Source organism: Coloeus monedula, assembly GCF_965178545.1.
Source record: "Coloeus monedula genome assembly, chromosome: 2".
Taxonomy (NCBI): Eukaryota; Metazoa; Chordata; class Aves; order Passeriformes; family Corvidae; genus Coloeus; species Coloeus monedula.
Genome location: NC_138782.1, coordinates 57,751,846 through 57,768,371, shown reverse-complemented (window position 1 = coordinate 57,768,371; position 16,526 = coordinate 57,751,846). Strand labels below are relative to the sequence as shown.

General features: G+C 38.8%; 1 protein-coding gene across 3 annotated transcripts in view; it reads left to right on the top strand.

Annotated features, from left to right (window-relative positions):
* TULP4 (TUB like protein 4) overlaps positions 1 to 16,526 on the top strand; it is a 156,290-nt gene that overhangs the window by 93,381 nt on the left and 46,383 nt on the right. For 2 of the 3 annotated variants that reach the window (XM_082303162.1, XM_082303161.1), the window contains exons 3-4: positions 5,195 to 5,323; positions 5,575 to 5,736. In XM_082303162.1, the coding sequence (XP_082159288.1) occupies positions 5,195 to 5,323; positions 5,575 to 5,736 (291 nt within the window). The remainder of the gene's footprint in view (positions 1 to 5,194; positions 5,324 to 5,574; positions 5,737 to 16,526) is intronic. The other variant, XM_082303163.1, reaches the window with a different exon arrangement.

Below are 16,526 nucleotides of genomic sequence, written 5' to 3'. Positions count from 1 at the left end.
AGAAAACTTAGATAACCTTTATTTTAAAAAATACTAATATTTAAAAGACAGTTAAATATCATTGAACTAAACATATGCAGAACCATTTAGAACTAAATATTGGTTATAAGTAAAGTATATGAGAAGCAATAGCTCATTACCTACAACTCTGCTGCTTATTCTGGGTGCCTGTTCTAACTCTTAAATTATATTTTAGTTACAAAAATCCACGTCAGTGAACTACGTCAATTAGTTAACTACCGAATGTACAGAGTTGGCACAGGTTCCTCAAGGATTTGATAGGGATGTGTATTCGTGTGCATACCCATGTTATATGTTTGTAATGTACATACACGTACATGTATATATGTGTATCTGTATTTCTCTGTACTGTGGAGGGAGAGGCACTAAAATACAGTAGCATGTAGAGGTGGTCATTGTTTTCTCTGTTTTTTTTACTTCAGTGTTTCATTTCTGTTCCCCACTGCACACCCATCTTTTTTCTTTGTTAGATATACTTACACATTTCTTCAGCTCTGTGGCCTGTAATTAATAAACTGTAATGTGTACCAGTGTGTTGCACCTACTGTATGCACATATTTATACTTGTAACCATGAGTAAAGATCAATGTATTTATCAGGGAGCTGCATAATAGGACTACTTGATAGAGCAAATAGGTGATGCTCAGTGCTTCTCAGTAGATTGTCCAGTCCCTTTTGCCAATGCTTTCTTTTAACCTTTGTATGTTCCTTTAAAAAGTTGAGTACTTTCCTAAAAGCATAGGATTGAAAAAAGCCTTTGGCTAGACTGAGTCTTGTACTCTGCTACTGTAGGCAATAGCCTAATCTCTTTTGTTATTCTGTCCTGGGAACAGTTAGGTCTTTTGCTGTCACTGCTTGGAAGGTGGAGCTATTTCAGCACTTTCAATAGCATTAGAAATGTACTATGATTTATCTGGGGAGGGAAAGGCCAGCTATTCCATATGCTCAATGGAGTTATAATGCATCACATCCTGTGCACCCTGCAAAGATGTCAACTTCACTGTAAATGCAGAAATGCTTGTGCCAGATACAGGAATGTGGCTCTTCAGGTGTAGCAAATTGTGCTGTAATCAAACACTGGCATGGAGCATTCTCTGCTCTCTATTGCTGTGACGGTCCATCTGCAAGCACATCTCCATAGCATATGTGAAAATGGATGCTGGAGAAGACCTCTATCTTTAGAGCATATGCCTTTCCCCAGTAAAATGGATGGAGGATCAGAGATTTAAAAAAGATGAGTCACTGTGACTCACTACAGTATATCCATAATAAAATCTATCTAAATTTGGTAAGGAGCTCTAGGAACTAATTGCCCTAGTTACTTACCCCTTTTATTTTTTTGTAGATGTTTGTCCTTTGCTTCTCTAGCAATTATGTAGTGTATGTACAGAAATAAAATTTCAGTAATGACTGTTGTATGGTGTTCTAGATTAAGGACTTCTGCTCTTGCAAAACTGATTGGTGTCATATTTTCAGTCATCTCCTTCAAAAACTGTGATGAAAATAAGAGTAACAAAAGCTCTCAGAATGCTTTGGATTTTAGTGGTCTTGTGTTGTGTTAGAAAATAAGAAACAATTAATAAAAGTGTCAATAGAGTGTAATAAATTTAGATTGCCAGACCTGGTTTCTGTTGGGAAAAGATCACATTTACTTTAAATCACACATTTGCTACTCCAAAATTGCAGTTACTCAAAATTTCTTGTCTAAAACCTTAATAGATAATAACATTGTTAGCAGCAGTAGAGTATGCAACGAGTTCTTGGGTAGAGTTTCTAGCACCTTTAGGATTAATTAAATTCCTAAAAATCAATTTGGCAATTAGGCCAGAGATATTGAAGGTTCTGAATGCTGCACTTTTGAGACAAATTTTTTTGCCACTGTTCCTTTTATAAAAAGGAGCTCAAAGAAAGCGTAATATTGACTCAATATCTTACTGAACTTCGTGGAAAGCATCTTGTTTAGGGGAAATATGTTGGCCTTTACATTGTACTTAGCACAATGTACATCTCAGGCCAGGAATTCCTTGAAGTTTTATTCATGGGAGATCACATCCCATGTAAGATAGTGGTTTAGAAGCTGATTAATACCTGTGATGCAGAACGATCAAAATTTGTATTTTTTATAGAATTAAAAAAAACCACAACCAACCAGCCAATGAGCAAAAATAATTAGCCAATACAGAAAGGCTGTGTGGACCACAGATGAGCCACAGACAACTTACTTTCGTGCACCAACATTCTCACTCTTTTGAATACAAGATAAAACAGTTCAGACCTTCGGTACTTGTGTGAATATGCTAGGTAGAAAGCAGAGAACCATAAAGGCAGAAGTAAAAATGGGTCCTCTGTGAGTTGAAGCTGTTAGTAAAAGTAATGATATCTTTGCATTTATGGGTTAGCAGTAAAATTCCTCTTTGCAGAGGGGTAATTCAAGCTTATGTGTTATTTAAGTGTGCTGTCAATGGGCTATGTTTTCATATGCTTTACATTTGAGCCAACATAAAAGCCAAAAGTCATCTTAATACTTAGGGCAATCTTTCCTTTCTTTATCTCTTCTTCAGCGTCTTAAGTGTCTAAAATTGAATTGGAATTACTGAAAGCAGTTGTGGACTCAGGTCCTGTAGTCAGATGTGAAATGTAAATTATGGCAGCATCTTTAAAATGACCTCATAAAATAACAACAATTGCTCTGTGTTTAAATGAGTTGAATTTTCAAATTACAAATCTGCTTCCATATGAGGCTATTATCAGAAGGCATATAAAAATCATTGTCTCACTTTCATTTCTGATTAACAAGCAATAAGTTTATTTTGGAAGTTACTAATTTGTATCTAATTGAGATGGATGGAGGCTCTAATTAATCTTGTTTACATTCAAATGTACCCTTGGATGTTTTATCAAATCTAAACAAAAGATAGGTTGTACAGAATTTGAATTAAAATTTTCAACTTTTAACAAGATTCCTGTTTAAAATAGAAAAGAAACAAAACACAACAAAGTAACTGTTGTCACTTTGCCCATAATTCGTATTACAAAGTCAATTTGTATGTCTAATCTATAAAATTGTGTGTTTATCTCAAATCTTTGACAGAGTAAACAGGGCAATTTTAAGACAGGTAGTAGCACTCTTAATGGTGTTAGCTAAAGCATTCATGTTATTTGAACAACTAGTTCTCTTTTTCTTCCTAAATTTTTTCTAGCAATTCATTCTGGTATGATGCAGAATTGATTTGGTATGATCTGAGAAATGTGAGCAGTGTCTAAGTGTTCAAAGATCTGTTTTTTAGTGGTGATATGTACCTTCTACTCATTAATAGTCATCATTAGCCTTAACAGCTCCCAGCTTTTAAAGATGAAGACTTTTCAGTGTTATCCTTGAGTTTTTCTTCACTTCTTTCATAATGTTGTTAGGCACTGCTGACAACTACAGTTATGTCATCATTGCATTTTGCCTCAGGGTGGATGAAATTATGGCTCTGTGTATTGGATTTTTACCAAAATGAAAAAAAATTTTGACAAATCTGTGCTATTATTGTTTAGGTGGAAGGGACAAAGTGAAACCTCCAACAAAGTGCATCTGCTTGCATTGCTATAATTGAATATTTTATTTACTGCTCTTCCAACATAAGAATTTATTTTAAAGTTCTGTGTGATATAATCCATCTAGGGGCATGGTATAATTTGCCCAACTGGAAGCAGGGCTGGTGACTTAAGAGTGCAGCTGCCAGGTTATAGTTAAGTAAAAGCAAGTGGTTTTCTGCAAAATCTCAAATGGGATTCTTCTAAGCTGTGTAACAACAGAGAGGTGATTTGTCATACTTGCTTCTCCCCATAATTTTTACATATGAATGAATAAATGGTTTTCCTGTGGTTGTTTAGTAGTTCAAGGGTCGATGCTTTGGGTTGGTGAGCGCCACCGATAGACGTGTTCTTAAGTTCTGATCTTGACACTCTGCATAAGTGTAGCACTCACTAAATAAGTATAAGATCATCCCTCAGCTGTCAAGTTTAGGTTTTAGGTATGCATATTTATATCCTAGTTCTGAAAACGACTGCTGATTTCCTTGTGAAGCAGGAAGGGTCTGTCTACTTAGAGCTCATCTTAGGACTGGAATCTTTAGGAGGATCAGTCCATCTCTGTAAACAGTAAAATGTATTTCAGGAAAATTTTGCCTGTTTCTTTCAGATGATTAATTATCTATTTAGTTTTATGAAAAAGCATCATTAGAGCTGGGTGTGTATTAAGTAGTTGAAATAACACTCTACTAATTGAGTATTTAATATATGTTTACTTTGTTTGCATACTCTGTGTCTCAGTAAAATAGCTGGGGGGCAATTTACTTGTGTGTGAATGCAAGGGTCCCATATATATCTGCATGTTCTTGAAATAAAACTAATTTGGGAAAAAAGTTTTTTAAGAAAAAGTCACTAACAGAAGGTAAATGGTTTTGCTGCCAATTTTTGCTTCAGGCACTAGGATGACATGCTTTTTTCAGTTTTATACTGAGGTCTCAAGAGATACTGTATTTGTTAAAGTGGTATTAATTAAAAATGAAAGAGCAATTTGGTAGCTTTAGACTTGATTAGATTCTGCAGAAAAGCCCAGATAGCTCTAATGTGGAAAGAAGAGCCTGAAGCTGCTTTGTATTCCTTTTGCACTCAGTAGCAAAGCAACTTTCCTATGAAATTTCTTCTCAGGGGTTATTTTGAATATGAGTATTCAATCTGAGTATTTAAATTGTGTGCAGAGCATGCTACTTTATTTGAAGTCAGCAAGAGGTGATGATTTGATGAAGAGTCTGACAGTCTCTGAGATTACAGTGGGGGAATCATTTGAGGGAGTGTTGAATAATCTGTGCAGAGCTTCCTGTTTGTGGCTTCTCTAATGGAGTCCTGCACTCCAGTGTTCCCTATGATTTTATTGAAAGTGTGCAATGCCTTCCAAAAATGCCTGATGGTGAGAGACTGTGTGTTTCCTGACAACCGTGACAAAACGATTCCAGCTGTTCTTGAGAGGTGCCTAATGCTGGGCTGAAAATTGCTATTTTGTGCATCTTTAGGGTTTAAATGCAGTGATATTTGTTTGGCGGTATTGTTTAACTGGTTCTTGTTAAATAGCTGTTAGTACAACATGCAGGTTTGGTAATGCTGTTTTTGTTTGTAATCTCCTAAGGTTGTGCTGGTGAGATGGAACGAACCTTTCCAGAAATTGGCAACCTGCGATGCAGATGGAGGAATATTTGTTTGGATACAATACGAAGGCAGATGGTCAGTGGAGCTTGTCAACGATCGTGGGGCACAGGTTGGTATGCATGTTTTCTCTGCAGTCAAGAGTGATCAGGTCCTGAGAGGCCAAATGAAGAGGACAGTGAATGGTACTTTATACCTGTCAAAAAGCACAGGAGGAAATGAAACATTTCTTTATTGAAAGGAATATGCAAGAATGGGCTAATAGTTGGCCTGTCTCATTCTGTGCACTGCTGCTGTTTATTAAAACAGTAAAAAAGTCCTGCATGGCCCATATATCTATTTTCTTGTCTTTGATATGTTAAGGTAAGCGACTTTACATGGAGCCATGATGGGACTCAGGCACTTATCTCCTATAGAGATGGATTTGTGCTGGTCGGTTCAGTCAGCGGACAAAGACACTGGTCTTCAGAAATAAACTTGGAGAGTCAGATCACCTGTGGCATATGGACTCCAGATGACCAACAGGTAATGAAGATGGGGCAATTAGGGGTGTCAGTTGGGTCGCATTGGTAAGCCATAGAATACACCTCTTAAAAAGTTGTCAAGTAAAATGGTCACGTGGTAAGGTCAGTTTCCATCAAAACTGCTGCTCCCACTGATAATGAAAATTTAATTCATCCTGTTGTCCTTATTAAGCGAATATGATAGTGTACCAAGTTACCCATTGTCACTTTTCACCCTAATTCACACACAGTCTTACTCAAAGTTAGTTGTTTGAGACAGGAATCTGTTAATTGTACCCTTAATTTGTTATTACAGCTATCTTATAAATGCATTTGAGCAGAGATGTAGCCTGGACTATTAAACATCTGACTGATAATTTCTGTGTAGATTTGTCCAGTCTGCACTTGCAGCAAAAGCAATTCCAGCAGCAGATACGGTTATGTTTTGCATTCACATAAGCTAATGGATCTAATTGAGTGTTGGAGAGATGTCTCAACCTTATGCAAACAAGATAATTTAAAAGAAGGCCTTTTTTCCAACCATTGAGCCCAAATGTTGCTGAGCTTTGAGAAATTCCATTAAAAAATCTTCTTTACCATTTTTCTAAAGAATTATAGGGTACTGGACACATCACCATTTACAGCATGACTGGGGCTGGGCCACTGGTTTCATTTGCAGAATTCACACCGGTCCCTTGCCTTTCACTGCCGAGCTGACTGGATTGGTCTTTCCTTGCACATGCATGGTTGTGTATGTGTGTATAATTCAGTGCTGGAGGAAATGATGGGAGTAGAGTAGTGCAAAGCAAAACTCTGTTATGATCACAGCTGGATTGTTTTCATTCCTTCATTTTACAACACCATGGAAAGATGCTGGTTCAAGAGTCAAGGTACCACTGAATTTAGAATACTGTAAATTCATCCAAGGTAGAGTTATTTTGGGAATTGCTAGTGAAATATAATAGCACTAATAATATACATTTTTGCAGCAGCATCTAATAATTCTAGAGTGCTCTGCAAAGAATAATGAATTAATTATTGCAACACTGCTTTTTAAAGCCAGGGAGTCTAACTGCCTCTTTTTGAATCTAGGGAAATGTAAATCTTGACAATAAATAATTTACTTGAGATCAAGAGGAAGAGACAAACAGCAGAAGTAGGAGGGGAAGCTAAGATCTAATAGCTCTCAGTCCTATGTTTTAAACATGAGGCTACCCCATTTGTGTGATGTTCAGTTGTTGCTGCTGTATTTGGAAATATCTTCACTTGAGTGTTTAATTTGGAGTGGCTGACTGCCTTTAATTCAATTTAGCCAATATGTTTGTACTTTCTAATCTAGATGCTCCATAAGTGGTTATTCCAGGAAACAAACGCTTGTTCGGCGTCCAGATAAATGCTTTCAAACACAATGGCCAATTCCAGCTATGTGAAAATGATTTACTTGACTTACAGACCTTGCTGCTGATAAACTCACTGAAATAGAGACCCAATCCAGCCATGAGCTTGATGTTGCTCTGCACAGTTCTCCCTAACTATGTGGTTGCAGGGGTTTGCATGTTAAGTGATGATGGATCTTTGTACTATTCTCTGGAGCTGGTGGAAAGAAGCGATCTTCTAAAATATATCCAGATGTATTTGCCTCTGGAGGCACAAGGAAACATGAATCATAGAGGTGCTTGGCAAGGGACTATGCTCAGTTCAAACTAAAAATAGCAAACAGAGTGAGGGGAAGGACATTGCATATGTTACACATAAATTAGTGTTTATGGAAATGGATACCCTTACTAGCTTATTGCCTTACCTAATTTTTCTCCTGATTGGGGTATGTGCAAATGAGAGCAGGATACTATTCTAGTCTAGAGTAGCTTCAGCACATTCCCTATTGCTTAAGGTACTCGTCAGTACAGTGACGAAAGATAAATGTCGACATTTAAATTTATATTTTTCTACTGTTCTTTTTGTTACCCCTCTGGCACCATGAAGGTTGCTACTGAAAATATGCCTGGAAAATATTACACTCCATGATCCCATGACCTTTAACTCAATTATCTTTAAAAGTTACATTTACAAAGGGATTGTATTGTTCAGTATCAATATTCTATTGTCCTGATAGAAATCTGCTCAATACAGTCTGTCTGTTCACCTCACTCTTCACTTCTCGTAACTTTCTCCTTCACTCCTTTCTTCATGCATCCTCCTGGTTTCTTCTGTCTCCTCCATCTTTTTTCCTGTCTGTCTCTTCAGCACCAGTAGCCTGTCACCTCTGTCACTCCTTGCTATGGCTCTGTGGCAGCTCTGCAAGAGTAGGGTAATTTCCTAACACCACCTTTTTGTTGGAGACAAGAAAAGGTTGGAGCTGCAATATTGGCAGCCATTGTCTTCTTTGCGTGCGTGGTCTCTGGGTTTGAGTCCTTACTGTGCTTGAAGTAAAGCACCTTGGAGGTAGTGGCTAATGCATAGCGATGGGGTGAGAGCTAGAGAGGTGGCCAGCGTGGAATACAGTCATGCTGAAATTGAGCATATAATTGTATATTTTAACTGATTTGGTATATATGCTGTCTTGATTAAGTTATAGGCAGATTTTATTAATACTAGCCAAAATGGTTCTGCATTTTCTTTTAGGAAGAGAGTGTTATCATTCTTCTTGTGGCTCAGTTGCTTTTCAGGTTTTTTGAGCTCTCTTTGTCTGTTGGGGACAAACTTATTTTGAGTCATATGGTTGACTGCAGTGCTTTTTCTCAGCATCATCTGTCTCAGATGAACTTCTCATGAAGGTCATTGGCAGATTTCTACTATAGTTCACACCCAGATCTTGAGTCTGGACTTAGAGCTACAAGGCTTCAGCTGATTCAATACACAGGCCTTTGGAATGTGATTCTGCATGTTTATGGTATAGGACTAGAAGTCAGTTTTCTCACTTCACTGTGTGTCTGTAGGCCTGCTCGTGTAGGCATTTCCTCCTCCTGTACCCTGTAACCAGAGCACATGTCTGGCCAAGACAGAGCCCCATTGGGCTCTTGGGGATATACAAATGGAAGATTTTATAAGACTGGGTTGTCTGTGTCTCAGGCAGAGTGCCATGCTTGTGTTAAACTGGGATGGATGGGATTACACAGGAGTGAGACTTTCCATGCACAGTTTTAAAATTTTTTTTCGGGACTACAAGAGGCTGTAGGAGTCGTGTGGAGTATTTTTCTGGTGAGCAGGCTCACTTAAGATCATGTAGGGATGAAAAATGTATTTGAAATGAAAAGGAAATTTGAAATATTAGAGAATGCTGTATCCTGTCTTGAGATAGTTCTGTGGTGTTGTCCCATGCTTGTTTTCAAAGAGGAACTGTACATACCAGGCAGATTGAGGACTTCCTAAGTGAGAAAAACTTGACTTCTGTCTAGCCAAAGGGTTTATTTATAATTACAGAAGCAATGTCAGTAAGTAATTGAAGACTCTTCCTAAGCCTGCAAGTCATAAAACATCTTTCCAGTGCTTCATCTCTCTTCCTGTGTGTTTGCTGAGCTCGCAGTGACTTTTTTCTATCAACTTCTGCTGCCCTTAGGCCACCCTTTCCCTCTCTTTCTCCCAGATTTTACCCATTAAAGAGATGATCTGTCTTCATGATGGAGAAAGACACAGTGTCAGAGAACTGGATGAGAACTGCAGAGGCTCTGATTATCCTTTGTTTATAGCAATATAGTGTAACTCCTTGAACTTCCCTGGGGTTGTTTCTGGTGCTGTTTCTGTGTGTGAAAAGGGGAATCACTCTCCAATAGAGGAAACCCTCAAAGAAAATGAATTAATATATTTTAATTCCTGGATATCCCAAGAGGTGCCAGTAACCTATATTTGTTCCCTGCATCTCTGCTAGTACAAATTATTAGACTTTTCTGACAGCTCTAAGTGCCCATTTCTGTTTTCCCCCCCTCCCCTTTTCCTGTTGTAAGCTTTTATTTGTGGAAATTCAGGGACTGGACAGAATACTGTTTGGCTAGGATGTGACAGACTACGGGAATATGTGAACTTTGCCAGCATGCTTCCTTCTGTTTGCTTTGAAAATAAGTATATAAGCAGGTAGACTAATTTGATTTGCATCCTGCAGGGTACAACATTAACTGCTTGTACGTGGTCCCATTGCGATGCAACATGCACGAGTACTAAAAATGTGTAAATACAGGCCCCAAGGTTCAGCCTCTTCTGTGCCTAATCAGACAAAATTATGCTCCTGGTGAAACAGAAAAGCAGCACCATGTTAGGAACAGATACCCTGTGCATTGAAGGGTCTTGGAAGAAAACAGTGACACCAGTAGCAAATGAACTGCGTTGTCTCAAACAACGCAGGGTGCAGGAGCTCTGTACATTGTTTTTTTAGAAGTCTGTTGTAGCTTGCAGTAGCTGTGCAGGGAGGCAGTTTCTAAGCTGTTACTCACTCCTGCTCCCAGCACTTGCCATCCCTATTCCCATGGCAACCACAGAGACGCTTCAGCATCTTTTTTCTATGACAAGCAGGAGGCAGGGGCAGGCTTCAGCTCCTTCTCCCTGCCTGCAGTGCATCAGGATGGAGCCCGGGACCCAGAAGGGAGCTCCACGTGAAGAAGGGGATGCGTGTTGTCCCTGGGCCCAGCAGTGTGGTTGGGTGGGATCCGTGTGCTAGCACAGCACGTGGTGCTGTGCATGTCCCTGAATAGGGTCAGCGCCGTGCTGTGCCCAGCAGCTGCTCTGTGTAGCCACAGCTCTCACAGGAGGCAGGAGCTCATTAACAAGAAGTGCTGTCAAGTGGTTACGGTGGCATCAGGTGTTTTATGAGCTTCTCTCTCAGAGTTCTTGGTTTTGGTATGGCTTTAGTCCTTGGAAGGAGTTTTACCTGATAAATCCCCTTCAGTACAGTCTGCTTTTGGTCCCCTCATTTTCATCTGTGAACTATAATTTGCAGTTGCTACTACCTTTTCAGGGAAATGGTGTTCTGAACAGCTCCTAAGCTGAAAGTAAGGATAGTAGCCTTACCTAGCTTCCAGAACACAGCTTAAAACCAAAGAATTTTTAAGTGTTTGAAAATGTTGCATCTGTTTGGGCCCTGCTCTCATCTTCTCACCTACATCTGCATTTGCCTGTGGCTCTGAAACGAGACGTTTGTGCTTCCACTCACTCTCTTGTTTTTGGTTTTATTCAGGTGTTGTAGCACATGTCTGATTCAGGCAGTCCTTGCTATTATAGCAGTCACCCTGATCAAGTTTAATTATTCTCAGACATCTGGGTGTGTGGAAAAAAAATCTTGAAGATGGCCTTCTAATGAGTTGATAGAATGATGAAAGGGAGCTACAAAGGGGCAACTGGGGCAGTATGGGGAAAGTAGCTATTGACCTTAATTATTATGAATGAAAAGAAGGAAGGACAAAATGAAATTTGTAAAATTTGAAAATGTAAGCAATTATTTTGGTCTTTATTAGAATAATTTTTGTTCCTATTAAGGATTTTACAGGTTCACATAAAGGAGCCTTAAAGATGCTGGGGAATAACTACATTTTTTGTGTCTTAACATACAAAAATTAATTGTTTTCTCCCAGCAATTCTGGATGTAGATACTATCAAATGATAGTTACAATGACTAGGGCCACTCAGAATTGCACTGTAAGATACAGTAGTTGAAGAAGATCAGAAAGCCTTATTTTCATTGATGGATGAATTACTCAGATTACTGGGAAAAATGGCTGGAGGCTTTTCATAGCATTGAAGACTTGTCATTAATGAACTAGGTAGTTTATTCAAGGCACAAGGACTGCAGACAATGGTTAAATCCCATATAAGCATTTTAACATTGCATGCTGCGTAATTGAGCAGCAGCATTAAAATGCAAAAAGAGGACAGGGGAAGGAGACTTCAGTTGTCTTTCAAGACAAATCCATTTGTTATATAAAACAAACAGATAAGACCCATCGCAGCTTAACTGTTTAATATTTTGGACTGTTTTTAGAAGCATTTCAAACCTTTGTGGCAAACTTGCTATGAAAATTAATGATTTCTGCTTCCTTGTGCTAAGGAGTCTGTAAATATTTACTATCCTATTTCAGCCTTTTGTAAACAAAATATGGGGGGGTTATATAAACTTAAATTAAACTTTAAATATTTTTGCAGAGACTTTGTATTCTTGGTTTATATATTTATACATGCTGGAAGCCAGTAACACTTTGTTTTTGCTCTTTGCTTGGGGACTTGATTTTTATGATTGTACATAATAGTGACAGATTTTGTGGGAAAAGTGATGTGTATTTTAAGTGCTATTTTGCCTTTCTTTCTCCCATCTCTTTTTATTACGTTGTTTTCAAGCTACATTATGCTGCTATTTCCTAAATAATAGAGTTCTCTTTTTTTCCCTCCCCTTTTTTTCTGATATCAGTGTATAGTTGTATTGGCATTGTTTTTCCTTTGCCTTTTTTTCTCAAGTAGGTTTTTATGCATCATTCTGCTGAGAATACAGCTTCCAAAAAGAAGGAAGGAGAAGACTTAGCTTGGTGCACTGTGTCATTTCTTGGTTGCGCTTTCCTTTTTTCACTAGCAATGAGCAGCTACGCTGCAGATTTTTGTGTTCATATAGGCTTTGCCTTGAGTTCTGGTGGGGGTAGACAACAAGGATGTTCTTCTTGGAGCCTCTGGGGCTCATAGCTTCAGGAGCTATGGCATCTCTCTGTGGGTTTATTCCAGACAAATTTTTCCTGCCAGAAAACCTAGGCTGTACTGCACAGTTACTGAGCGGGTAATTGGAGGAACAGAGCAATAAGGTGATACTTCAGTGTGCTTTCTTCTTCCCACTCGCTTCATCTGTGCCTTGCCTAATCTTTCCCTGGATGCTCTCCATCCAGCCTGTAGAGGCAAGGCACTGAGAGAGCTAACGAGATGGTGCCATTTGTTCTAGTCATGAGAGCTGTAACATGGGGGTTGTTTATGGGCTGATGGCATCATGGCTCATTTTCTCAGTAGCTCCTGCAGTGTTTTGTGTCAAGGCTGTTTCAGATGAGTCTTGCACAGAAATTTTTCTCTTAATGACTCTGTCTGAAAGGAGTAATGCAACTGTTTTAATGTTTTGCTCGTCCTTGTAGACAGGGTGTTGGATGTTTGTAACTGCAAAAAGCAAATGCCTGGATGGATTTCTACATCCCTTTGGAAGCACAGTGTACTAGGATGTACAGATCAGCCTCTACAGTGTACCTTGTAACTTTCCCTATGACACTCAGGTCACAATATTGCTATTTTAGTTGACTGGAATCTGAAGTTTAAATGCTGCACATTCTACCATGTCTTTGCCTCCCTCAGGAAAGAAGGATGTCGATGGCAGTGACTAGCTAGAGATGGAGGGAGAGATGAAAACTTGTGCTATTCAGTTAATGTGTCCACTTAGCATTTTTATACCCAGTGCTGTTTTACATTTTTGAAGCATCAGTGTTTGAGTCAGCAAAGTAAAGATGAGCACAAATAGAAACAAGACCAGTCTCTGTGTGGGAGGTGTCAGGAAGAAAGAAGTCATTTGCCTCTCCTCTCACCTTGCTGGCACTTGTACCTGAAGTCTTCAGTTCTTTGAAACAGGGAGTGTTTACTTGAACTTGTGGTTTTGAAAAGCTCTCTGCTATGCTTCAGCTTTGGGGCAAATAGTAGGAATGAGGTTTTGCAGTGCACCTCTGCAAGGAAGCAGCATGTGTTTATGCTGCATTTTAGGCAGTGTAGGGAAAAAATTGAACCTTCTGCAGGAAGGTGCTCTCTAAGGAGAAGTCATATGTAGGGTAGGAAAATTGCTTTAATTTGTTTGTTCGGGTTTTGAACTGGTCAGGAGAGGGTATGTGAGTGGAGGTGTAATTCTTATAGAAGAAAAACACTCCAAACTGTGAAGGTTTTACAGCATTTTTCAGAAGAGTCCATTATTCCACTGCCAAAGCCACTTGGCTGAAAATACTTTGGCCTCAGCATCCCTTTGGTTCATCCAGAGCTGTGTGGTCTTTTCAGTTCAAAAGAAATGTAGCTGCCAGCATGGTTGATTTGAACTTTATCATCACTGGTACTTAATCCATCATTTTTTTGGAAGTTGGTAAGAAGACCAGGAGCCAAATGGGGTCTTGAACTTGGGTCAGATGTCTTCAAGCCTGTAAATAGTCTGAAACCTTGGTGCAGGAAACAAGGATTAGAGTGATTGAATCTGGAGGAGGATATTTGTGGATTTCTGGACTAGGTTTTGTCTGGGAAAGCAAGGCCAAGTTTCACAGTAAATGGCAGAGGAAAGGTGATATTTTTGGAAAGTGATATCACGTAGTCTTTCCTTTCATTTGACAAAAGGAAAGGAGATAGTATGCCAATGGAAAGCGGGAGCAATATCTCTTTATTCTCCAAAACCTTTCCCATCAATGTTTCATGCTGCATGGATTCAACTTGAGCTCTTTGTTCTTTGTCCAGGAGCCCGTTTCTTGTCAGTGTTCAGATGTTGAGGGATTGTTGGCAAGCTGAAAAGGAATTAATCCTTCCCTGCTTTCCTTGCTTTTTAAGAGAATAGTCATTTTTCTTCAGTGCCTTGTTTGGTAAGAGTTTATTACTCAGCCTGACTCCATGTTGAATCAGTTACACTTGACCTCGGCCATTCCACGTATTTCCTGACCACGCAGAGTTACTGCTCTCTGCCTGCAAGACCTAGAAGGAGAGGGCAGCAGTTGAGGGACTAACTTCCATTAGTGTATAGCTTAACCCAGGGGCTTCTTGATTTTATATTATGAAATTCAAAACAGCAAGGACATTGCTTCTAAACTGCTTTGTATTGCATTTTCACTGGTTCAGAGTGCTATTCTTGTTTCTAAGTAATTCCATTTTCAGTTAGGAAAAAAACACAAACCACAAAACCCCAGCAGAAACTCTCAGACTTCTAAAGCTCTGAATGAGATATTAGCTTCAGCAGTCAACATATCTTTCAGGAAATAACTAAAACCTAACTTGGGAATAATGCAGGAGACTGCCAAGTGTATCAGTTGACTTCGTTTCCTGATTGAGTGGTTGTTGGTAAAACTAATTGCATTTTCCCACCAAATGTTGTTTTAGTTATAATTGTATATTTGTGAAGAATATGTGTTTTCAGAGACGTGTGTGCTTTCCTGGCAGAGTTTTGTGAGGAATCAGAAAACGGCACTGCTTGAAGAATATTACAGAGTACTTGTGCTGTGGGAGTTCAGTGGTCCAGGCTTGGAGTCCTGTCCAAGTTAATTGCCACAGAAGATGTTCTGTAGAAGGTGTTCAGCTGTTGGCTTTTTGTTCATTTTGCATGCTGCTTCAAATGTGGTTTTTTCACATTTTAAACTGAGGCATATCATTAATACAGTAAACACTATGTAGAAGGGCAACTCTTCACTTAAAAACTTAATTGCTATAGGATGCTTTCTTGAAAAATGTCTTGAGAGTCAAAAAGGAATATAGAAATGTGTGTGCCTGGAATACACGAGTCAGAATTAGTCCAGGTATAATTACAAGAATGTATAATAATCAGTCTTTCTGTGATTTACCAGAATGCTTTCAAATAACATTATCTTTGCCTGGACAATTGCTTCTATCCTCACATGTCCAGAGTAGTTAATAGCTTGAGATCCTGGTTTTAAGACTGCTTATATTTTTGACTCCTGAAGTGGCATGCAAGGCTGTATCTCATTTACAGTCATTCAGCCACATTATAGTATTTTAGAGAGAAATAAAGCCAGTGCAGTTTGAATTCCCAGTTTTTAGTATTTCAGTATTTATTAAATGGAATTGTCACCAAGATCTTTGATGGATTTACTCTGCCTTCTCATTTCAAGGCTTTGTCATAGTTACCTAGATCCTATGGACTTTGTAAAAGAGAGAATGAACAGGCCTGAAAGTAGGTAACTAAGCCAGTGCTGCTTTTGAAAGGATTAATGGCCTCAAATGAGAATTTTACCGCTATATGTATGTTTATATATGCAGCTGGCTGAATGATCCTGGGCTGTACCAGCCATATGTGTGGCTGGTAATTCCTCATGTCCAAAGGAAACAGAAACTCTTAAGATTTTTGGATATAAAGGCAGTCAGGGAAAATCTAGTGCTTTCCCCCTGAGCTTGGATGTGAATTTTAGTGATGTCTCTTTTTGTGTCAGTTCAATAAATCATTTTACAGTGGCTGAATTTTTAATGGAAATAAAAAGTATTCAGCAGGAGACAAGCTGTCTCCCTCACTCTGCTTTTCTTTATTTCTTGCTGCATTTTGAGGTAAAAAGAAGGAAAGCCAGAAATATGACACTGAAAAAAAACTTTCACTTTGTAATGTGCAGAGAGAACTCCTGAGAGGAGTTCACTGCACAGTCTCCTGCTTTGTGATGGAGAAACAGTAAACAAGAAAAGCCCAAGGAATACAAAATGCTAATACTACATTTAAATGGACTGCAAAATGCTGTAGTTAAGCCTTGGGAACACTGACATTCTTTTGTTAGGCTAATGAATGAAAATAATTAAAGGCAATAATTTTCCCTCTAGGGAGTTGTTACTAGGCCTACCTGAATAAATAGAAGGTTGATCCATCATTTTGTATATTTATCACTTTATAGTTCAGTTAATTTTCAATCAGCAAAATAAATTGATCTCTATTAGGATGATGGCAGTATGGTGACAACTGTGAAGGCTGTTCCTATCATAAGTACTAATGCTTGTCCAGATGACTAAATCAGAGCAAACAGAACTAATTCAGCTTCCTTGAACTGCTCAGCATCTTCTGACAGTGCAAAGAGTTGACCTTATTAGCATTTTTGCAGTGTACTTTCTGAGGTGGCTAGTTTTTCCTGTGGG